The 25,285-nt window shown below is 40.4% G+C and overlaps 1 protein-coding gene across 6 annotated transcripts in view; it reads left to right on the top strand.

Annotated features, from left to right (window-relative positions):
• LOC129171669 (voltage-dependent T-type calcium channel subunit alpha-1H-like) overlaps window positions 1-25,285 on the top strand; it is a 110,577-nt gene that overhangs the window by 50,647 nt on the left and 34,645 nt on the right. For all 6 annotated transcript variants that reach the window (XM_054760556.1, XM_054760554.1, XM_054760555.1 and 3 more), the window contains exons 4-15: window positions 302-435; window positions 2,651-2,748; window positions 6,544-6,703; window positions 8,277-8,601; window positions 11,848-11,940; window positions 13,239-13,477; window positions 14,465-14,985; window positions 17,549-17,715; window positions 18,845-19,039; window positions 22,682-22,833; window positions 23,650-23,835; window positions 23,918-24,035. In XM_054760556.1, coding sequence (XP_054616531.1) covers window positions 302-435; window positions 2,651-2,748; window positions 6,544-6,703; window positions 8,277-8,601; window positions 11,848-11,940; window positions 13,239-13,477; window positions 14,465-14,985; window positions 17,549-17,715; window positions 18,845-19,039; window positions 22,682-22,833; window positions 23,650-23,835; window positions 23,918-24,035 — 2,388 coding nt within the window. The remainder of the gene's footprint in view (window positions 1-301; window positions 436-2,650; window positions 2,749-6,543; window positions 6,704-8,276; window positions 8,602-11,847; window positions 11,941-13,238; window positions 13,478-14,464; window positions 14,986-17,548; window positions 17,716-18,844; window positions 19,040-22,681; window positions 22,834-23,649; window positions 23,836-23,917; window positions 24,036-25,285) is intronic.

Genomic DNA, 25,285 nt, shown 5'->3' with positions numbered 1-25,285 from the left:
TGCAAGCGTTGCTTCCACTTCCTGTGGTCAGAACAGAAGTGGTGCTATTATATTTCATGTCTGGATAAAAGGCAATAAAAACTCCACCCATCCCCTCTGCCTTTCATGTGTGCCATTTGTTTCAATACGCTCGCTGCGCTTTCAGGTGAGTTTGTGATATCCAAACACAGACCTTTTTCTTTACAGTAGTAAATGTTGGATTAATGTAAACACTGATGAAATTCCACATAAACACATTATATTTAATAGTTACTGTTTAACAGCGTTCAAATGGGTTCCGTTCTGTATGTTTTCTCATCAGGTTTTGGATGACTGTATATTTGCTTTCTTTGCGGTGGAAATGATTATCAAGATGGTGGCCCTGGGGATTTTTGGCAGCAACTGTTACCTTGGCGACAAGTGGAACCAGCTGGACTTTGTCATCGTCATGGCGGGGTTCGTATCCCACAATGCTTCTCTGTTTTCAAACTGTCCACTGTAAATACCTAATACTGTCACGTCTCCATGCTGGGCGAAATTTGCACACAATCGAGGAAATCCTGCAAACGAACACATATTTAGACCCTGAGTGGCATCCCTGTGTAAATGCAAGCGACATACAGTTTTCTACTAACCCTCTGAGGCAGGTGTGTACAACATGCGGCCTGGGGGCCATTTGGGAAAAATCCGCAGTCATTTTACAAGAATAAAGTGGAAATATTAAGAAAAAAATGGTAATCTAACAAGAAAAAGTTTAAATTTTTTTGCGAGAATAACGTTGTAATATTATGAGGAAAAATAACATAATTTTAGTAGCATATTGTTGAAATAGTCAAGAAAGAAGACGTTATTTTAAGTCCTAATATTATGAGAAACAAAACTAAGCAACAAATTTGTAATTTTTGGAAAATTAAGTTGTATAAAAAGTCATGTAATGTCAAAATGTAAAGTCAAAATATTTGGGGAATAAAGTCATAACTACGAAAAGAGTTTCAACCAGATGAAAGTTGAAACACTTGGAAAAAAACAGCAGAAATGGAAAAAGCAGTTGTAATTTTGCAAGAATTAAAGTCAAAATATTCAGAGAAGAACGTCATATTCTAACAACATTTTAGTAGTTCATTTTAGTAACAGAGTTGAAATATTAAAGAAAAAAAATCTTTTTTTAAAAAGTCACAATACTATGAGAAACAAACAAAAGTTGCAGTTTTGGAAAATCAGGTTGGGGAAAAAAATATATAATAATCAGTATGCAATAATTATATGGGAATAAAGTCCAAATAATAAGGCAGGGGTCTCAAAGTAGAGTCTGGGTGAGGCTGGGCCGCATCAAGTATTGGGAGTAGGGCTGGGAATCTCAAGGTACCTCACGATACGATACAATTCACAATACATCCCTGTGATAACACCACTGTTAGTTCAGTGTTGGTGTTTACTTGCCCCTGTAAGTATCTTAGTAACACTGAGCTTGCCCGGATGTTGCCGGCTGCAGTTACACTACTCTTTGATGTCCAGTCGCGGGCCGCAAAATATGATTTGGTGGGCCGCAAATGTCCCGTGGGCCGCGAGTTTGAGACCCCTGTAATAAGGGAATATAGTCATAATATTATGAAAAGAACATTTATGAAGCTTATTTAGATTATTTATATCCATTCATCTATTTTCTATTCCGCTTGTCCTCACTAGGGTCTTGTGGGTGTGCTGGAGCCTATCCCAGCTGACTTTGGGCGAGAGGCGGGGTACACCCTGGGCTGGTCGCCAGCCAATCAATCGCAGGGCACATATAGACAAACAACCATTCACACTCACATTCATACCTATGGACAATTTAGAGTGGCCAGTTAACCTAACATGCATGTTTTTGGAATGTGGGGGGAAACCAGAGTACCCGGAGAAAACCGATGCATGCACGGGGAGAACATGCAAACTCCACATGGAGATTCAAGCCCAGATCTCCCCGATCTCCTGACTGTGTGGCCAACATGCTAACCACTAGTCCACCGTGCGCCCCTAGATCATTTACCCATCCATCTTCTATACCACTTATCCTTAGATCATTTATATTCATTTATATTTATAAAATTTGGAAAAATCAGCAAAGTATGAAAAAAAGAGCAAAGACGGAAGTTCATAGTAATAATGCGCTTCCTCACCTACTGTACGTCACAAGACTGAGATGCAGGTTTCTCTGGAAATATATACAGTAGAGACACACACACACACACACTCACACGTGCAGCCTGCACAATCATATAGCAGGCCTGCAAGAAGATAACACAACTAAGCATTCACTCAGAATCAGAATGACACTTTCTTGCCAAGTACAAAACAAATTTTTGGTGCCATGATGCACAAACAGAGTGAGATAAGGACATTGCATTAAGTACCACGAGTGAATAAACAAGTACTGCACGCCTGAGGCGCCTGGAGGCGTGCATTTCTTGTCAGAGGGAGATCAAAACAAGAAAAACACAGTGACATCAAAAAAACAAATGTGTTAAGGATGACATATGTGGTGCCATATTGGTAATTATGTTCATACGAATTAACTACTCGTAGATAAAAGGATTATCATCTTAGTAAGAGCAACTCTCATGAAATCTCATTAGACTGTGAAGATGTATCTTGTGGCAAATTTGTGACTATTTAAAAGAAATCTGTGCACCCTTAGGGTGTTGGAGTACTCTCTGGATGGACAGAATGCCAGTTTCTCAGCCATCCGTACTGTCCGAGTTCTCAGGCCTCTGCGGGCCATCAACAGAGTACCAAGTAAGTATGTTTGAAGCTGGCATGGCTTCACTTTCATTCATGTACACGTATCCTGACCATAGATATACTCATACTCATATATTTTACATTTCCACATCTACAGACTGACACAGATAAATAAATGTGAATTTTGAATTGTTATTCAACCCCTTGGTTAGCGTATTTATTCTGTTCCAGACGTTCCGACCCTGACCGAAACATACTGTAAGCAAATCCATTTTTCCCATAAGAAATCCAATGAATCCGTTCCAGGAAGCCAAAAATGTTAGCACAAAACACGTTTTTATAGTTTTACAGTTTGAGTTTTACATGCAGAAAACAATTCGAAATGTACATACAGTCATCCCTCATTTATCATCATTAATTGGTTGCAGACCCGACCGTGATGAGTGAATTTCCGCAAAGTGGGATTCAATATTCATAAATGTCACATTTTCATAGTTAGAGCATAGAAAACCTGAAATAACACCCCTGTAGTCACGTTTATACTCCTATTACTCTTTGTTTATACTACATTGCTCACCTGTAATGGGGACACAAGAGACGGCCATGGATTTAACCATTAGCAAGCTAGGAAGCTAACTAGTTAGCCTCCAATGTATTTACTGTGTTCAAAACTTAAGAAAGGGATTAAAACAAAGAAGCCAAGAATTTACCACTTCCACACCGAATGGGAGGAGAACTTCTATCACGTCGAACATGCCATGGCTACATGACTACATGCAGTGTTACGGTAATCTAATGTCATGTCTCAAATATGGAACATGACTGATGCCTAGTGGCCAGAATAACATTTGTCTTTCACTATTGTTTGACTAATAATACACCATAGTTGACCACATACTTGTAGTAGAGATCATTTATTAATTCATTCATTTGAAAAACCGCGAGGGAGCGATAGTCGAACTGCAATATTGCGAGGGACGACTGTAAATACATATAAACGACAAATGAAAGGGATAAATGAACATTTAAGGTTACTTTTACCTACATTGAAGATGTGATTGCTGCCAAAGGCACGATGTGGCAGGGAGATCAACACAGACACCACCTTTGTGTTTTGCTGTTTCTCAAGTCTCTGCTTTTCTTTGATCACGGCTGCGAAATAAATAACCCAAAATGGAGCCCAAAAAAGCTGCAAGTGCCAGCATTTGATAAAGAAGCTGAGACACACCATTGAATTCAGAACACGTTTGTGTTGATCTGGCTGCCACATCGTGTCTTTGCCGCAATCTTCATTGAAGGTAAAAGTAACAAATGTTCATTTATCCCTTTCATTCATCATTTATTTGTATTTATAATTGTTTTATGCGTTTAAAACCATAATTGTCAAACTACTAAACATGTTTTGTGTTAACATTTTTGAGACTTGTGGCGTAACTGTTAGCTAGCAAAGACAGGCGATGGAGCTGACTTCTGGTTCCTGTTTCCATGTATTAGCAAGCTAATAGGCTGCTTACAAGGACACTTTATGATAAAAATACATTAAGAACACAGTTGTACTCACACAGTGTATTAATAACACAACAAGACACGCGCCACGCCACCGGAAAATACACACAAACTTTGGAGTCTTTTTTTTTTACGTCAACCAGAAAACACGCTAACTGGGACGTATGCTAACAGTGGTTCCACTGTACATTTATTATCAAAATATGTATCAAAATGCAAACTTTTAGTAGATAGATGGCCAATTAAAAACAGAGTGACTGTTTGTAATATTAAATGTGTTGATTTGTTTTTTTATTGAGTTAATTTTGACTGCAACTATAAATGATACTGTGCTGTTTTATTTTCTGTATATGTGCGTACTTTCTAGGAGAGCCCTTTGAGACCTGCAGATAACCCAAAGCCCACCATAAAGCTTGGCGGATTGTGTGTTTCTTTGTAGCTATCAGGAACATCTATCAGTTTCATGCACGTGGACAAACACGAACACTCCCTCTGTCGGTACTGAACATTTCACCTGCAACCTTATCACTAAGCCAACTGTTGCCTCAGGGGCAATCGTTACAGCAGGCATGGACAATGTGAAGTCAAATGTATATCTTTGAAGCATGGTTACTGTGGCTCCCTAAAAGGAGTTATTTGGGGGAAGAGGGGGTGACATATAGGGTAGCTGTTGAGTTTTGCTTGGGGCTGCGTAGTCAAGGTCAGGGGGGATAGAGATACACACTCCCACCCAAAAAGACCCAAAGGCTTGTTTTCTCCATGGTACATGCAAGCAGAGTCACCCTGCAGATGTTCATCACCTCGCTGTGTATGTTTCACAGTCCGTCTCATTTTCCCTTCTACAAATTGTCATCAAGAGATCAAGTATTTCCACCCCTCAGCCACCACTCCTGCACCCGCACTCACGCACACTTTGCGTCTCTGTTTGTCACTAACCATTTTGCTCCCACTCTGTCTCTGTTTGCCTTTCTGCCTAAGTGGATGAGAACTCTCTATTGTTAGACAGATGTTAATGTGTTTTCTCTCTGTAGCTTAGTTACAGTGAGCAGTGCACGCTGTGTTCGTCATGTTTATCAGGCTTCTGCTGCTTCCCTACCTGGCATGCACCCTGAATACCGTATACATGCGCCGGTACTCATTCCCGTCCTTGATAAACATCTGGATGTCATTGTGTATTCTTATTGGCCAAGTCTCCTGCTTTACAAAAATAATTATTCACAACTGTTTTTTGGTAAGTGAGGTGTACAGTAATATTTGGATTTTATCAGCCCTCCTGCACTTAATTGGTTCCAGACCCGGCCGCGATAAGTGAATTTCTGCGAAGTAGGATTCACGGAATATTTTTTTAGTTAGAGCATAGAAAACCTGTTTATGACTTTGTAAATATGGTTTTTACCAATATCACAGCCCTGAAGACATGCTTCTTGGAGGCACACACACTGTGTTGGAGACAGGCGTGGACAAACACTAAAACACACGCTAAATTCCAACATCAAGGCTAGACTTTGGGCAACACACTTCGAATACACGATTGTGGAACCTCTGAGACGTATTTAAAATCGTTGAGGCCATTAACAATCTGACCACAACCAGCACCTGGATGGTTGTCACAAACCAATCACCAACTTCTATCTAAAAACACGTGTGTTCCATGAAATTGTCCTCAGGTGTGGTTGAGTGTAAATGGTTATATGTCTCTATGTGTGAGATATGTGATTGACAGGTCCAGGGTGTCCAGGGTGATCCCCCCACTGGCCCTGTGACAGTTAGGATAGTCTTTACTATCAATGTAGATAATGGAAGGATAGGTGTTTCATTTGCCGTGCGGTCACACTGGGTTAAATATATTGTGCTTTTACTAGATTAAGAGGTTCAATGAGGGCTGTTTTCAAAAAACACACTGTACATATTTGTCATGCAGTTCCTGAATGTGAAGTCTTTGCGACAAGGTTATGAGTATGCATGAAAGAGGACTGCTTATATTGTGAGAACATCAGGGACGTCTTCTTAACTGTGATGATGTTAAGCGCTTGTGACAAGTAGAGATGGATGTTGAGCACATGCGGTTAGGTAATACCAGCCACGGGGAACATGTGAGTACAGAGCCCCGAGGACAGAATAATGTCAAACTGTCACTTCCAGGATTGTCATTGCTTGTAATCATTTTGGCTGAAGGCACAAAGCGGAGGGTCAAGCTCACTCGATCGATACATGTTGTAAAGTTGTGTACTTGCTGTCCTTTGGCCACATAAGCCGCAGTTGTTCATACATGTGGCACTGTGGTTCAAATGTTTATCATTCATGTTAGATTGTCGTACTGACATTTTGTTTTTCTCTATTTAGGTATGAGGATTTTGGTGACACTCCTACTGGACACCCTTCCTATGCTGGGAAATGTCCTCCTCCTCTGCTTCTTTGTCTTTTTCATCTTCGGGATTGTGGGAGTCCAGCTGTGGGCGGGGCTACTGAGAAACCGTTGCTTTCTAGGAGAGGACATCAGAAAGTAAGCCCTAAACACTTTCGACGTAAAATTAAAAGCATTGGGCCTCATTCACGAAATGATCTTACGCACAAATGTGTTCTTAAAGCCTTCTTACGAAGATTTTTGGCATTCACGAAACGTGTTCTTAAGTCACAGTTCTTAGATCTAAGAACAAATTCTACGAACGCTCAGGAGGACTCTTACGCACAAGCAAAGCTTGCTCTTTCAATGCGCAATCGCCCCCCTGATGGATTTTGCAACCTGATCCCAAAAAATGTAGTGCAAATAAAATATCCCAAAAATTATTTATCATCAAAACAACTAAAATATACTGCATGGATAAATATATATTCAAATCCCAATTCATCAAAAAAAAAAAGTAGCTGGCTGAACGTGCGCTGCGCAGAGAGAGAATGTAAAGGGACCATTAGATTTATTTGCTGAAAGCCACGAATATTTGATGTCCCGCTTCAGGCTTCAGGCTTCCCTCTCTGTTCTTGCAGGTGTGCAGGATCATCAGAATAACATCGCAATGAAACGTGGTGTGTCTATTACGCACGGAGCACCCCCAGATAACGACATGCGCCCCCAGCCACGTCTTGAGCCAGAGCACGGGGCTGCTGTATTAATTAGGCAGCGTCTAATCAAATGTAACCACAGAAAAAATAAATTGTCACACACAAACTATGTATTTTGACTTTATTTTTCCATCATGATTGTGTAAATCTTTTCTAGAGTTTCCGAAATGGTTTGGTTTCTGATTGATGGCCCGCCTCCCGTTTCCTCCAGATCCCTCCGGTGCAGTCCAATCTTTTTTTTTAGTCTATTTTAAGTCAAAACAGTTCTTTTTAACATCTGCGGTGGTGCGTTTCTCCGTGGAAACAGCATTTATGTTTCCTGCAATGGTGCTCCATGCCGACTCTTTTTGGATGGCCTGATGACCGGTGGATACACGTGAAAATAAGGTGGTCTTGTGTTCGGTCACTCCTTGTAAAATCACCTCTATTTCAGTAGAATTGAAGTTTTTCTTTTGTTTGTTGTCCAGCTGCTTCTCAGTCTTGCCCTTGCACGTTGCCATCTCCGCTTCCAGCTGCCTGTTGCGCACGGCACATTTTTTACCTTATATAGGAAATAATAGGCGGTGACCTATGCAAATTAGGGCTCACATGCACGTGCATCCCCGTTGGCATTCATCAACCTAAGAACACCGGTGCGAACGATTATCCCTACTTAAGAACGTGTCGTCAATGTGGCGCAGTTTCCAACCCACGCCTTCTTAAGTACAGTTCTTAAGAAGACTTTTAAGAAGATGTTCGTGAATGAGGCCCATTGATCTTTTTAGATTTGGTGTCGGTCCAATGACCATATATATATAAGTGGTATAGAAAATAGACGGATGGATGTCTACCAGTTGGCTAAGTATTGTTGAGTATCATTTTATTTTGTATAACTGCATAACTGATTGGTAATAATGACACTTGATTTCACAACTGATATCGGTAGTGTGTTGTACCAAGGTATCGATATTGTATCATATCATTTAATTTGGGGTACTATCCATCTTAAGTTTATACCATTGTTATTCTACTTCCAGAATATACAACTTGTCCATCAGTCCTTACTACATGTCGGAGGACGGAGAAGACAGCCCGTTCATCTGCTCGGCAGCTCGTGAGAACGGGATGTTGCGATGTAATGATGTTCCGCCCTACACTGAGGCCAAGACCGAGTGCTTGTTGCCAGCACCTCAGCAAAGTTCAGCTCTTGCCGGAGCATCCCCTGCGGTGGGAGGGGCCAGTGTAAATGGATGTGTTAATTGGAACCAGTATTACAGTGAGTGTCGCCCTGGGGAGCTCAACCCTCACAAAGGAGCTGTCAACTTTGACAACATTGGATATGCTTGGATTGCTATTTTCCAGGTAAGCGAACATAAAAGAGCATGGCTTTATTTAGATCAAAGAATCTGTCAGTATTGAACTAGCAAGTTAATTTTACTGCCAAGTCAGCTTCATTGCAGCACACTCAGTAAAGAGAACACATTAGATTATTATTCAATATTTCTAATCATGGTATTATATCATTGTATTTTTAAATGAAAAATGCACTGACATAGATCCATACTGAAGAGAGAGGCAGCAGAGTTCTGCAGAAAGCTGAATGTTAAATGAGATGCTTGTTAGCCACGTCTCCTGGTTTATTCAGTCAGAATCAGTAAATATAACGAACATGAATAAAACATTCCAGCTCAGTTTTGAAAATATTTTTGCTTGTGGCTCCAAAATACGTTATTCTACGGCTGTTTTGGGATGCCATGTTAAACATACCACTTTGGCTACCCAATTATGTCAAATTGAGAAATCTCCCATTAGGCTACATTTTATTGTAAAACTGTGTACCGTTTGGTTCGGCCTGTACCGGACAATCTGCTTTCATGGACCACAGTGTTTCATAGCATTTTGCACTGTGTGTGAGTGCACGTGCATCTGTCCATGCTGGGGAAAAGCACCTGTTTTTGAAAACTTCACCTTCGTAAACGGGCAAAGATGAATGCATGAGATGGACTTACTGTTGCACTTGCACCAGCCTAAAAAGAAACACTGTAAACCAGAGGCCATTTTTGGTCCGCAGCTTGTTTATTGTTCTTTCCAATGAGATATATTATTACATATCACACTTATTTGCTTTGTCACCTTTAACACAAAGCTTATGTATCTTATTGTAAAATATACTGACCTACATTGGATTGCTTATATAGTATCTTTAATGTACACATTAAAGTGGTCCCCACATCCTTAAATTATATTTTTATTTGAGAGTTTTATTGATCTGTAGATTGCAATTTCATTTTTATGTTGCATGTAATAATAATAAATAATAAATAGAGAATTTGGAGAGAAAAAAGGTGTTCTCTTTACGCACAAAAATGTACCAAAACCGGACTGAAACCGTAGCCAAAATACCGAGGTATGGACCACACCATGGGTTACCTGTACGACTACACCCCTAGTCTGTAATGGATCAATATATTCATGCTGGGCTCAGCAGCCATTGGTAAATGACTCGATACCATGCTTTGTGCACCGCATGCACATTAGTGGCATGAATTATTGGACATAATGCATTGCAACCTTTTAAAGGTGATCAAAGACAGATGTTGTGAATGTCAGTGCCTTTGTCTTAAATATCTGTCTTAAATAACCAATGTCAGCTTGCAAATTGTTTTTCATGTACTGTATATACCGTATATCACACAACATACTCTACCACTGACATTTCCAACATGACATGACAACAAGATTTACACTCAAGAGTGGATGGTCCCAGATAAAATGTCCTTTAAGGACAATGTCATTTGCCTGCAGGTCTAGCAAAAATATTGCTTCTTTGCCCAGCTGTGTACTAGTGTTGTGTCATTCTGGTTTTACATTAGCAGACTGCATCAGACTGTATATTACTTAAATGTATTTTAAGACGTTTAAAAGAGAAAATCCAAAAAGGGAATTGTTTTTGTTTCTTCTGATTTGTTCCTTTTCTCAATGACAGACAGGCATACAAATTTGGTTTCAAAGAATGCAAATTTGTATAGATTTCTCTTTTAATGCACCTTTATTGGCGTGACATAGACAGTCAGTACGTTTTCATTCACTAAATTAGTCAAATTACTGAAAAAATTTTGTTTCTCCATTATTCACACTCATTGCGATTACTGGCCAGACGCTAGATAGTGCTTATGCTTTTTTTTAGCACGGGTAAAAGTTTGGCTTTTCAGGTTGACCTACTACATCACATATAAACAAAGCTTTTCAGCGAGCGTCGCCTATTAGAAGAGACTTTGGCCTTGTTTTTTGTAAAGATGCTTGCAAATTCCCGCATTTCTTGTTGTTTTGGGCTTGTTTTCAGAGAGCTTGTCGCTCGTTTGTTTCGCAAGACATGGTGACCGTGTCTCGGCTGCAAATGTGCATGAGAAAGAATTGTACGAGCTACATTGTGTTGTCAACTATGTTTCTGTTGAATTTATTACGCATAACACTTACCTGTTAAACACAACCGTTGCCCTCTATTCAATTTATGACGACCATCTTGACCATCTTTCTGCACAATCATGACCCGCTTAGCCAACATTAGTGCAAGAGATAATAATCTAGGTATGTTAATCTAACTTTTAAAAAGCCAAACATCTAATTAAGGTGTTTACATGCGTGTTTAAAAGCTAATTTTATGCCAATTCATGTAATAATTTTTTATGGGGTTTTTTTTGCATGTAAACTTACTGAGTGTTAATGATTGTTTTCCAGTAACAGGTAATCTAATTAACTGCTATTTCAAATGTTGCAATACCGTTACCAACAGAGAAATGTGGCGCATTATTATTGTAGCATCTGCCTCTGTTTTTCTAACTTTATTCTGAGCTAAACACTCCAACAGCAGCACTCACTACAAACACCGTATATCTCAAACTTGCACACTGTCTCTCCCTCCTCTCGACACCAGAACGCCAAACGTCAACACAAAACACGAGCAGGTCATTCCATTATGCACTTTTATGCTAAGTGCCAGATATTAAAGTTGTTTTTTTAAGTACTTTCCTTAGTAAATAATTACATTTATGAAGGAGCAATTCCGTTGCTAATTCAATTACTTTTTTCTTACTGTAACTAGTTACTATAATTGCTTTTTTTTAAAGTAATTAGACCAACACTGGTCATAAAGGTTGACCAAATCAAACTTAAATGTGCTGCTTAGTATTTTTAATATAGAATATATTATGTGGATATTATTGTGCATGTTTGCGTGCATGAAAATTACAAACACATTTTGCAGCGTTTTCATGGTGTTATTGTGTGGCCCAGGCAGTTTATGCGGTCATGTGTGAGGCAAGCTGAGGTGTAAATGTTGAGGTGTGAGTTTATTATCAGCTTGGCTGGACTGAGGCGCTGATTTCAGGTGTCAGCATCCCAAGTACTCATTAGTAGACTGGCTCCACCAAGGAGCTGTGTCAGTCCTTTGTCACACACACACTCACTCACACATAACAAGGGTGATTTGTTGCACTGCTGCCAGAAACAATAGAGTGTAAACACGCTTTAAGGGTGTATGTGTGCAGTTCGGTATATTCATTCTAATAAATAACACCCCCCTCCTCTCTCCCTCTCTCTGTCAACCAGGTCATCACACTGGAAGGATGGGTGGATATCATGTACTATGTCATGGATGCTCATTCATTCTACAATTTTATATATTTTATACTGCTCATTATTGTAAGTAACTACCCTTGTTTCCTTTCACCAACTTGCCTTCAAATGTTGTAGGTCTGGAGAAAATTATCTTATTTGACTCCTATGCAGATTTTTTTCCAATAGTTCTTCAAATATTTTGTTAGTTGAGTTCTGCACAAAGGCAGTGATATCTGGGGCACCCAACCACCATGGTTCGTGACATAGGCCTTTATCTTTTGTCTTTTTCTTTTCAAACGACTGATGTGAAACATAACATCTGACTTGAATAAAACGTAAACAAACATTGAACTCAACACTTAGAGAAGCACAGATGCATTTCTGTAATACCATTCATCTCGACTCTCTATGGCTCTGCTGTGTTGAGTTTGAATTCTCAGGCAATTTGCATATATTTAACATGTTGCGCAGAGAAGATATGCTTGTGTACTTGCGTTGCAGTTCTGTCTGAAACCCGAAATAACCTTTCTAAACTGCGCTTCCAGCATAGCTTCCTTCTGCTGTACCGTGTCGGCTTCCATCATGTATAATTTTGCCCTTATCGTGCTTTTGTGTAGGTTTTCAAAGATCCCAGCTTAAGCTATATTTTGCAGTGCTCCATGCCAGCTTGTCGTTTGATGTAAAAGTGCTTATTATGCATTTGGAGAATAGAGGGACAGAAATTGGGGGAGAGAAATGCAGCTGTTTTAAGGACACGGGGGGTGGAGGGGAGCGATGATAAATTAGAGAAAAAAAATTGGGGAAAATAGTTTCAAACCTATTTAATTATTAACACATGGTCATGACATGTCAAATTAGCATTTTGATTGATGATTCTCACGGCCTCATGTTATAATGGGAGACTCTATCATGTCAGAATGATAATAGATGTCTGTTTTATCTAAACCGCTTGTATCTTAATTAAATGGGGGCTATTATAACAGTTTTTATGACAGCTTTTTTAGATTGCTTTTTTATAACCTTGAAGAAGGTTGATAATGTGGTGGTGTCGCTCGCATCATCCTAACAGCAAGGTGACTGATGTCTTACAGCTATTAGGAACCTTCTGCAGAAGGTCAGGGGGTTTTCAAAATGTGAGGTGGGCCTACCTTGCGTGGCGCCAGAAGTTTTAATAAAGAAAATCTTTTTAACTAAATAAAACATTTTTAAGCTTACTTCCTTCAAATCATGTAGCCCTAGTCTGGGAAAGTCAGAAAACTCACAAAATATTGTTTCAAGTAGCGGGGTTGGCAACAACTCTTTTACATATTCTGATTGAGTCACCATTTGAAAACCCCTGCCTGTTTACCAAGGTGCTTCTTTATCGTTACGTCCCCAACCAGGTGGGCTCTTTCTTCATGATCAACTTGTGCCTGGTGGTCATCGCCACTCAGTTCTCAGAGACGAAGCAACGTGAGAACGCTCTAATGAGGGAGCAGCGTGCCCGCTACATGTCCAATGATTCCACACTTGCCAGTTACAGTGAACCGGGCTCGTGCTATGAGGAGATGCTGCGCTACATCAGTCACCTTTACCGCAAGTTCACGCGCAGGCTGCAGAGGATATACTCCGGATGGCACAGGTCAGATTTGAGGTTTTGGAAAGTTCTGTAAAGTGTCAAATTTGAAAAACAAATGAGTTTATCCCACCGTGCCTGTCGCGTCCTCGCCACCAATAACGTTTTTTGTGCAAAGACATGCTTTGTCAAACCAGTTTTTGAGGTGATTAGCAAGAATGGCGCAGCTACTCATTATTTAAGCATTTGATGTGATGAACAGCCTATTTCACTTTAATGCTTGTCTGCAATAAATAGCTTACTCAAAACTTACTGTTTCACTCCCACTTCTTCTTTTTGCATTTAGAAGTTGTACTTAGAACCTCCTTAAGATCATCAGGTCATTGTATTCTCAGGACATTAAATCGATCACAACTGGACACTGTTCAGGTTGACTTAGAAGACATTTCGCCCCTCATCCGAGCAGGCTTCATCAGTTCATGCTCTAAGACTAGGTAGGACAGACTAGATAGGACAGCTCCAGTCAGACTAGACCTGACAGAGAGGACAGAAACCTCCCACGGAGCAGAAGGGCCAAAGCTTGTTTGATCTTGATTTTTGAGTACAGACCGTGAAAGCCGGGCTTCACGGTCCTTCTGACTTTTTGGGTTTTTCACGTAGGAGGTTTTTGCCGCTTTTTGATCCTTCGTTGTCGGCTCTTTCTATTGTTCACCCACTAATCGGGAACGTGTGCTGGGTTTAGACCGTGAGACAGGTTAGTTTTACCCTACTGATGATGTGCTGTTTCATTAGTAATCTTGCTCTGTTGGTGCTCTTGCTCTCTAGTCAGACGAGAGCTGTCCTATCTGGTCTGACTGGTGTGTGTCCCACCTAATCTTCGAGCATGAACTGATGAAGCCTGCTCGGATGAGCGGCGAAACGTCTTCTAAGTCAACCAAAACAGTCCAGTTGCGATTCATTGAATGCCCCAACAAAGAAGACATGACATTACTTTCAGTAAAATGTGTGTCATCCATGCCATTTTTAACATTTTCTGTGTTTTTCTCTCACCAGTAAACGACGTAAAAAGGTGAATCCTAATGGCAGTGGTGCAGGCAGTAATGGTGGAGGTAATGGACATGGCCATGGCTCGAGCAGAGGCCCAGGTAGCGCTTTATGGTTGAGACCAATCCACAACCTCTTACAACATCATCAGCACCACCACTGTAAACTCACCAATGGGGGCCAGCACACGATCAACGTGACAAGCACAGAGCACTTGGATGGAGAAGCAGGTGTCGGAGGAGGGGTGGAACTGGAGATGAAGTCGCTTCCGGTCGGTAAAAGAAGTACCAATGGGAGTAGCGGAAGTCAGTCAGCTGTTACCCAAGGCATGGGGGCCTTGCTAAGGAGACTTAATGGAGGGATGAACTACCCGACCATCCTGCCGTCATTTGTGTGCAGCTACAGCAGTAAGACGCCGCCACCTCACTCTCAGCGGGGTAGTAACAGTCCAGATCAGCACCCGCCAAACCACCCTACGTCGGAACACACGGACAAATTGAACAAGCTGTACCAGCTCGTAGGACAACACAGTAAGAAAACACACACTCAAACACAATTTGTACACATTCACAAAGCTGAAGGCTGTTCAATATTTTTGAAATTTTATTACAATTTCTATTATTCTCGACATCTTTTAATTCCATTGTTGCTTGTTTGTGGTTCACTGTTTCCTTTTACTGCAATCTCTTGGCAGCTAGGGAAGTCACTGTAACACCGAGCATAAAACATAGAACAGATTTTGGCCCGCCAGACAAGCAAGCATGCAGACATTCTATCCTTTGATGGTGCATGATGGTTTATTATCTTACCAACTCCCTGCTGGAGCCAAACGCACAGATCAGGTTGAACGATCAGGGATTGGGCTGGACCACTTGGTTCCCATGGAAAACAAATCGTCTTACCAAGATATTTTTGACAATTATATTCCACAGCTTTATGACAACAGCTCATTTCTGTTCCCTGTGAGAGGCAAAGGCTCCTTGAGCAAGGCTCTTTGGCATGGTAGCCAGATCACATGCGCGTTCTTCCACAGCCATCACCCTTAAAATCCTTGTCAGCTCGTCACCAAAGCTTGTCGTACAAATAAAATACAGTTATAAAAACACTAAATACAAGAATTAAATGAAACAGTAATTTAAAAACAGACAGAACAAAAAAAACAATATGCTGCTTAGTTATTACAGTCGCTTTCATAGGAGCAGATCCTTTAACATGCTCAAGGATACTGAAGCAACCTGGCAGTTGTGTGTAGTCTTAAGGAGTTTTGTCATTTTCTGTCTGTGACAGACTGAGTCCTGGCTGTGTGTGTTCGAGGAGGATGGCTGCGTACAGAGAGGACAGTTGAGTTTGCTGATGTTGCTTTGGCATGTTGGTTGGTTGCCATCAGTAGCCTGTTTTGTTTTTGCTGGAAAGGGATTGTTGATCAATCACCACCTTGTCATCCTTACAACATCCGGGTAGACGTTACAATATGATCTTTGTACTTAATGATTGCCGCGTCAAGTGTTGAGAGTAGTGTAGCTGCACATGAGCAGTGCACAGTCGATTCTTCCACTGTAACAATAATAATAATAATAATGGATTGGATTTCTGTAGCACCTTTTTACAGTGAAACCCATTATTCAATTCGCACCTCTGGCCTTTCCTATCATAACCAAGCATTCACATTGACACGCCAGTGCGGGCAGCACTGGAGGCAAGGTGGGTGAAGTGTCTTGCCCAAAGACACAACAACAGTGGCTGGGATGGGGGAAACAGGGTACAAACCACAAACCTTCCGGTTTCTGGACGACCTGCTCTGCATCCTGAGCCGAAACAAAAAACGCCTTAAACCGAGGACCACCTGTACTGATTGATAATTCATGATTTATGCTGTCTGGACTTCCATGGCTGCTCATAAATAACAATACTGCCTAAGAACACAAGATGACACGCAACAAAGTGAGAAGTGAAGGGGTGTCTTTCCATTACATTCATTACATTACATTACACCCAGTCCTGTCACCAGAGTCGACATAATCTGGCAAGGTCTGCTGCAAGTGTCTTGAACAGAATTTAAGAGAGGCCTGACAGAAAATCCATCCTTTAAGCCATCCTTGCATAGCGGAGGGAAGTGGCACAATTGACATTATGTAAAAAAAAAAAAAAAGAGGTGTTACAAGGAGGGAAAGTAGGCAGTGAAAGGAAACCCATGTAACTCCAGGCTGAAGAATACACATATGATGATATGATAAAATCAGACATTCTTTTATGTTTTGACCATAATGGCTTGTGATTGTGTGTCAACTGAAATAGCAACAGCAACAGCAGTTTCAAAAACGAAAACAGCTTATTGCAGGTTAAGACTCAGCTGTTGCTCTGTGTGTAAAGTGACTTGTACCTTGATTAAAGGACCTTTCTCCCCAAAAAACTACACCAGACTGCTAATGACGTCTACCTCCCACTAAGTGATTATGCTCATTCTGTGGTAGACGCAGCTCATCCATTTCTAAATTACATTTTAGAATAAAGGAACAAAGTGCAAACACCTTTGCATCACATCAATTACTCCCTGATGAAGACAGTTTAAAAACTAAAACAACTAATCATACAAAATCATTATCTGCAGATGTGAGACTGTGGTCTGCAGCTCCAGACAGCAATTTCCTTTCCAAGGGGGTCGAGCGATCATTGTCATGCTCGAGCTGTGAAACCACGGCTGGCTGGAAGTGCATTTATTCATCACCACATATTCACTTTTGCACTTTTGACTGCTACACATATATTAATCCAAAATGTTATGTGCTAGGAATTGTGCATTTTAAGACATTGGCCATTGTACTTAAGCTGGGAAAGGAAGATAAAAGTACACAGCCATGAACCGTTATAGTATCATTATGTGACCATGCTGCAAATATAGCTTAAATTAATTGTACTATGAGATGTAAAGGAACATTAATATGGATAACATAAACACATGCCAGTCAACTAATAATTAAACAATGCCAATTGATTGACAGAAGAAGCCCAACAGAGAAATGTTCAGAGTACACGAGGACCAATAGGAGAAGCCCTTATACAACGTCTGACCCTTTCCCATCATGCCCCTGGCAGGTCACCAGAGTGTGCTGTACCAGCTGGCAGGCATGGTGCCCAGTCCTCTGCTCCTGGAACTGCTGAGCTGCCCTCTCTGTGCTCGCAGTCTGGAGACCTTGGAGCTGGAGTTGGGAGATCTGGAGGGTGGCAAGGGAGAGGCAGATGGACTTCATGACTTCCCCCAGGTCACTGTGGATGGCAAACACTAGTAGCAGTTCACAGCGGGGATGAATGTGACTTTGACCTAATAAAAACATTTTTTTTGGTTGTTTTTTTTACGGGCCCATGGCACATTCTAAAATATTTTTTAAAAACATCAGCATAAATAGAAAATAATAAAGAATAAAGTCAAAATATAAAGAGAAAAAAGTTGCAATCTAACAAGAATAACGAATAACGTCGGAATATTATGAGGAATAATATCATTTTAACATTGTATTTTAACATAATTTAACATTTTTAACATTTTTACATAACATTGAAATGAAAATAATGTCAAAATATTATTGGAATAAAGTCATAATTTTCATAATTTCATAATCTGTTTTTTGTTATAAAATTTACAAGAATACAGGTCAAATATTTTTGAAAATTAAAAAAAACGAATGGAAAGGAATGGAAAAAACAGCTGTAATTTTACAAGAATGAAGTTAAATAAAATATTCAGTGAAAAAAGTTGTATTCTAACAAGAAAAAAAGTCACAATTTTACAAGAATAAATTTGTAATATTATGAGGAAAAAAATATGTTGTTTTAGTACCATAGAGGGGAAATATTTACGAAAAAATGTGTTATTTTTAAAAAGTTGTAGCATTTTGAAAAACAACAAACTAAAGTTGTAAGTTTTGGAATATTAGTTGGGGGAAAAGTTTAATATTATAAGAATAAAATGAAAATATTATCGGAATAAGTCATAATATTCCAAAGTGAATGTTTACAAAGGTTATTTAAGAAGTAAGTAAAACAACAACAACAAAAATGGTGAAAAAAAGAGTAAAGACTGAAGCTTTTCACTTTTTCACTTCTATCCCAAAGCTGAGATGCAGGTTTTTAAGTATTACAAGATATCAAAGTGACCCTTGCATCCTTTCATTTTTCAGTATATGGCCTTTGATTGAAAAAATTTGAACACCCCTGATCTAAGAAATATGATGCCTTTTTGTATGTTTTTGTATTTTTTTCTACCTTTCATTGTCTTAAAAAATATTTTTCCGAAAATTGTACTTAATAAAGACCAGTTGTCTTAAATTCAATACGATAATATAGAACATGTAAGCTTTGACAGTAACCCTCATTTGCCAATTTCATTATTAGGGGGGAGATCTGAGATGTGGGAGAGGTCGTGGCAGACGGCGAGGGGCTGTGGAGTATAAGAACGGGGCACTTCAAGCATGGATGAACTTTAGGGAAAAACTGAAGAGGATAGTGGAGAGTAAATACTTCAACAGAGGGATCATGATCGCCATCCTCGTCAACACTCTCAGCATGGGGATAGAATACCATGAGCAGGTAAGAAGGAGGAGAATGCTCATCTTAATTTATTATGTTCAACATCGTTAGAGTGATGAACTTGGAGTGTGAAACGTGGAAAACACTGAAAACAATTATCTGTAGGCATCCAAATATGTCATGATTGTTGATTTTTACGCCTGGTCATGTGCGAACAAGGGTGGTCCACAAAATGTCTTCAAGGTAGGCAGGTCTGTGTTACATATACAACATTTGAAACCCTCATATAGGCCGACAAAGCGTATTGAATAGAAGTGGTGTGAAGTCAGACACTTCATGTTTTTTTTATCTTCCTGTTTATTTACACACACACATGCGCGCATTATAAATCCGTTTTTGTGATGTTCGCAGCGTACCTGAATGCATCTCACGTTCTTGTAATGAGAATGAGGAGCATGAGCAGACTAGAGACGTGTGTGAGTTGGAGATACATACTGTATATGGTGTTGGACTTGTACTGCTGTTGATGTGTTCAGGTCAGAATGAAGTTATAAAAGAGCGGCAGACTCAGTGTGACTGTGTGGGGACGCTCCAGCCTGCCGTCATAACAGAGAGGCGTGCTTGCTCTGGTGCGCGTGTGTTAATTACACAAAAAAATGTAACGTCGTTAATGAAATAAATTAGTTACTGTAGAAGTTTGTAGTTTTCTCAACCGTTTATCAATGAGCTTTTCTATTTATGCTTGTTACATTTGGCTTGGTGCCAAATTTACAGGCACCGGTGATCGCTGGTAAAGTTATTAATGCTTCAAGTTACTAGCAGAAATGTAATTCAGGCATATATATTGAAAGTAAAGGATATACATGGAAGTAAATTGAATTATATATAGTGTTGGAGTTCATTTTCTGTCTTAGCAGCTAGCTAGCTCGCTGGGTAATGACACCTGGCACGTGGTGCAGCCGACGGAGCTTCCAAACCTGGTCAGAGTGAATGGCTGGTTAAGTCCCCACAGAAGGCCCAGGTACCAAATGCACCACCTGCCACTGTTGAAAAGACACCTGGCGTGCACGCCGTGTTTCTTTGCAAATTGCCAATTGCCATTTACTGGCCTTACATGCAAATTACAGCAGTTATTTTAACACCGGTAATTGTATGGTCTGTTCAAATGCAAAAGAAATCCATTTTTAATGAGATTGTTGTCATGTCAATGTACCTACCTTTAATCTGTAAATAACAAATGAAGGCTGAGCTGAGCTGCGTGTTTCTGCGTCTGTGCTTGTGTTATAATCACTGAAAGCCATGACCTTATTTGACAGACATTACACTCAGGTGTTGCATAAGAGTTCCTCCTTGTTCAGTATTTACCACCCTTTTAAAAATGTACAGTCGTGTGCAGAGGTGAAGGAAATGTTGCAGACGAGACAGCGTTTGTGCGTGCAGTCACAAAGAGACAAGGGACCTAAACAAAGAGCGAAGCAGGCGGATGCTCATTGTCATGTTTAGACTCATGACATTGGAAATATGCGCCAACCAAAACTAAGATGGTTGGAAAAGATTGTATTGATTAGTTTATGTGTATATTCTAACATGCATTTGTTACAGGGACAAAGAATTAAAAACAAAAAGAACACAATAATTCACTGTCATAATAAATTGTTGTGTTTTTTGGTTAATGTAAAAAATGTACGCCACAATTTTGCCTCGGTTTGTGTGCATTCCTGGGTTAGCATACAATATGGCATACGTCATGTTGAGTCAGGCTGCACTTTAGACACCCCTGGTCTACAGCAAAAATAAAGAAACTGTTCACTGTTCCAATACTTCAGGAGGGCACTGTATAATATGGTCTGCTTGCCTTGTGTCTTTGGCTCCGTTCACACTGCAGGTCAATTTGGATTTTTTTGCTCATATGTATCCTGTATCTGATTTTTTCATGTCAGTGTGAACAGTACAATTCCGATTTTTTCAAATGCGACTCAGGCTTATATGTAGATATAAATCCAATATGTATCAGATCTACTGCAGTCTGAGCGGTCAGGTTGCATATATCCAACCTATACGTCATGAAAGGCGTGGTCTACCATGGGATACTTGGATAAAGGTACACACAGATGTAGGCAAAAGTTCTTCTTGTCATCCGAAAATTATTTTTAAAAAGTGTCAGTGAAGTGACTCACAGCAATGTCCCAGCACTCCTGCCACCAACATGCTCCTCGGAACAGACATCTCAGGAAGTTCTGCATGAACTGCAATAGTCAAAATTCTTGCCCTCTTTCTTCTAAATCTCCTATACGGAATCATTTGGTTAAGAAAATATTGACTCCCGTTGCACAAAATCCTTGAAATTGCCACAAACCTGTTAAGGAGCGCACACACTGCAGCAATCTTTACTTCAGTAACACACGGAAATGCATGTGACGTCGTGCTTTTGGGCATGTACATCACTTCCTGGACGCTTTGCGTTCACATTGACTAGTCACTTTTTTCTGGTAACGTGAACGACCACATAAAAAATCTGATTTTCACAAAAAAAAAAATCAGAATTGGGCATCATACACTGCAGTGTAAATGTAGCCTTAGTGTCTTAGACATTAAAATGATCATTGAGTTAGTTGCATGTCAGGTCACTTTGTATTAATGATTCTGCACCGGATCACATAACAACTACGGGATTTCCAATATTGTCTTTTTTGCCGATATCCGATATGCCGATATTGTCCAACTCTCAATTTTTGACTCCGATATCAACCGATACCGATATGTGTAACATCACATATCGCCTGTCGTGGAATTAACACATACAGTATCTGTTGTGAAGCTAATGGATGCAGCATGATCAATTTCTTGACGTGGCTCAAAACAACATTGTACAACTGTAAGCAAACATCAAGTGGCTCGAGGAACACCACATGTTTGGTGAATCCGGTGTCTTGCACGATAGAAAAGGGCTGGGTATCCAGTGTGATACACTCCATGAGTTCCCGATTGATGGCTTTCGCACTGGGAATTGGAAGTATTGAAGGAAGAAGTCTTGGTTCCGCCTCGCATAACCAACGCTTTGCAGTCATTGCAAATCTCAAGTTTAATATCCAAAGGAGACACCACAGACATGACGTTAGTCAGGAGCAAGCTAGCTTGTTACTCGCCACCCACGGTTGTTTACACACTTCAGAGGTCATTTGCACGCTGGAAAATACAAGAGCCTATAGGCCTTTATACGTACAGCATTTTTTTAAATGGGTTTTCCTTATAGGAAGAAAAAACTCGATACACATATTGACCGATATTACATTTTTATAATATCGGTGGGATGATATTATTGGACATCCCTAATAACGACTGTAAGATATGCCTGCATGAGTGTTGGAGATTGTAGTGTCGTTTGTGTTGGGTGAGCCTGTACTTCCTGCATGGTCACTGACTGGAGGGCCTCAGTTGAATCTAGTGGATCAGTGACTACTGTGGGTTAAGTAGAACAGATCAGTGCTGATAGATCAGAGCTTTCGGCTCCATTTGATGGATTGGGCCTGGCTTGCCGCTCTGGACCTTGATTGATAATAGCTTGATATAGGTTACACACTCCAAAGGGCTTTCCACATTCAGAGTACTAGCGTGGAACCATTAACCGACTTCTTCTTTTGGGATTTTATTTGTTCCGCTTTAACCTGCCCTAACCTGCATTTTATTTTCTTATTCCTGCAGCCAGAGGAGTTGACGGATGCGCTCGAGATCAGCAACATCGTCTTCACCAGTATGTTTGTTTTGGAGATGGGCTTCATGCTGCTGGCTTTTGGCCTGTTTGGATACATCAAGAACCCATACAATATCTTTGACAGCATCATTGTTATAATAAGGTAATCATCATCCTGGTTGTTCTCTTGACCCAATATATTTCACAGCAAGGTCACTGCTTGCAAGCTTCTTTTTTTTTCAAGCTTGTCAGCCATTTGAGCTCCAGAGTTGCCCCATCCATCTTTATATGCTGACAGCTTCATAATGCATCAGTCCAGAACTGTTGCATAATGCATAAAATAACCTACAATTATACAATAATTGTATCATACTAATGTAATGTAATGCATGCTACAGTGCTTATAGATATGTGTACTAAATATAGTGAACTGGTAATCATGTTAACAGCTGTATTTCCTTTCCCGGAAGTGATTGAGACTTGAATGACGAGCCACATACACTACATGGGCAGTATCGGGACACATGGCTTTTATACCTACAGCAGTGGCTCTCAATTGTGTCGCGGCCCCACAAGGGGACAGAAATTTTTTTCCCCCCAGATTTGAAATAGTACTGAGAACCTGATAATATTTATGACTTGTCTGTGAAAACCACTGTATAAGTTGGTGGCACCAGCATCGTTCAAGCATGAATAAAAACACAAACATGCCTGCCAAGCACTGACCTATAGGAAGCAAAAATGAGGTCCTGGGTCAGTTACGGGTTGAACGAGAGGGCCTGGGGTCATGGGCCAGTCAGGTTCTTACACCCCAAACTCAACCAAACATGACTTTACGGACCTTGCTTTGCGTGCTGGGACACATGCTGGAACAGAACAAAAACCTAGATATTGAGTGTATGCTGTTATTGCTGAATTTACAGTCAGTAACCACACTTAATTTTTTTTTTTTTTCGATTGAATGTGATCTGCTCTACAGTGTGTGGGAGATCATCGGTCAAGCTGATGGCGGGTTGTCCGTCCTGCGTACGTTCCGTCTTCTTCGGGTTCTGAAGTTGGTTCGCTTCCTTCCCGCACTGCGGAGACAACTTGTCGTACTGATGAAGACGATGGACAATGTAGCTACCTTTTGCATGCTTCTGATGCTTTTCATCTTCACGTTCAGGTGTGCATTCATTTAAGGGTATTCCAAACATTTCTGTGTTTGCTGAAAACATATTTAACTTATGTCCTGTCTTTCTCCACAGCATACTGGGTATGCATTTGTTTGGTTGTAAATTCAGTATTCAGACGGATAATGGAGACACCATTTCTGACCGCAAGAACTTTGACACACTCCTTTGGGCCATTGTCACCGTATTTCAGGTGAGTAGATTGCAATGAATAATAAAGAAGTGAATGTATAGGGTAATACATAAAATGAAGACCCTACAAATAGAGCTTGATCCAACAATACTTACTGTCCAATATAAGAGATGTATCAACAATTCTCAGTTTTGACTCACTGTCAGAAAGGAGCAAGTATTTCTTACAGTATATGTTGTCACACTGAACTATAAGTTGCATTTAACGGTATTTCTGACGGCTCTATCATCGGAGCGTGTAATGGCATATCACAATGTTACATTCTCAAGAGAAGACAACGCGAGAGAGGGGGCAATGTTTACACCAACAAGGAGACAAACTAAAGATGCAGACGCTGAAATAAGTATTTTTTATATGGATACAATAAAAACGTACCTCTTTAATAAATGTTCAAATACTCTCAAAGAAGACACTTTTAATTAGGGGTGTCCTATTCAATATTGATATTGGATATCAATATTGGATACACTGCTGTCTAAAATATCATCCATCCATCCATCTTCTTCCGCTTATCCAAAGTCGCGTTGCAGGGGCAGCAGTCTAAGCAAGGAAGCCCAGACTTCCCTCTCCCTGGCCACTTCATCCAGCTCCTCTCAGCGGATCCCAAGGTGTTCCCAGGCATTCACAGTTGAGAGACATAGTCTCTCCAACGTGTCCTCGATCTTCCCCGAGTCCTGCTATACCAGTCAGACATGCCCTGAACACCTCCCTGGGGAGGTGTCCGGGAGACATCCTGACCAGATGCCTGAGCCACCTCATCTGGCTTCTTTCAATGTGTAGGAGTTCTACTCCGAGTTTCTCCCGGATGACAGTGCTTCTCACCTTATCTCTAAGGGAGAGCCCACCCACCCTAAGGAGAAAACTCATTTCGGCCAGTTGTACCCGCAATCTTGTCCTTTCAGTCACTACCCTAAACTCATGACCATAGGTGCGGGTAGGAACATAGATCGACTGATAAATTGAGAGCTTTGCCTTTCGGCTCAGCTCCCTCTTGCCACATGCCACATTTCTCAGTCCTCACAGGTATCATATAAATGTAGTTGCATGTTACTTAGAAGTGCATAATCTCCAACAATGGGACTATAAATTGCAGAACCAGCCAAACTATGAAATGAAAGTCTGACTTACACTCAGGAAAACAAGGCACTGCTCAGATAGTGTCGATGAGATTTGAATTACCATCTTTGTAAAGGCAGACTTTTTGATACATCTGTCTTGAATTGTATGTGCTTCATGCTGTAACCAGTGAC

Source organism: Dunckerocampus dactyliophorus, chromosome 18 (genome assembly GCF_027744805.1).
Source record: "Dunckerocampus dactyliophorus isolate RoL2022-P2 chromosome 18, RoL_Ddac_1.1, whole genome shotgun sequence".
NCBI lineage: Eukaryota > Metazoa > Chordata > Actinopteri > Syngnathiformes > Syngnathidae > Dunckerocampus > Dunckerocampus dactyliophorus.
This window is presented reverse-complemented; position numbering and strand designations above follow the sequence as displayed.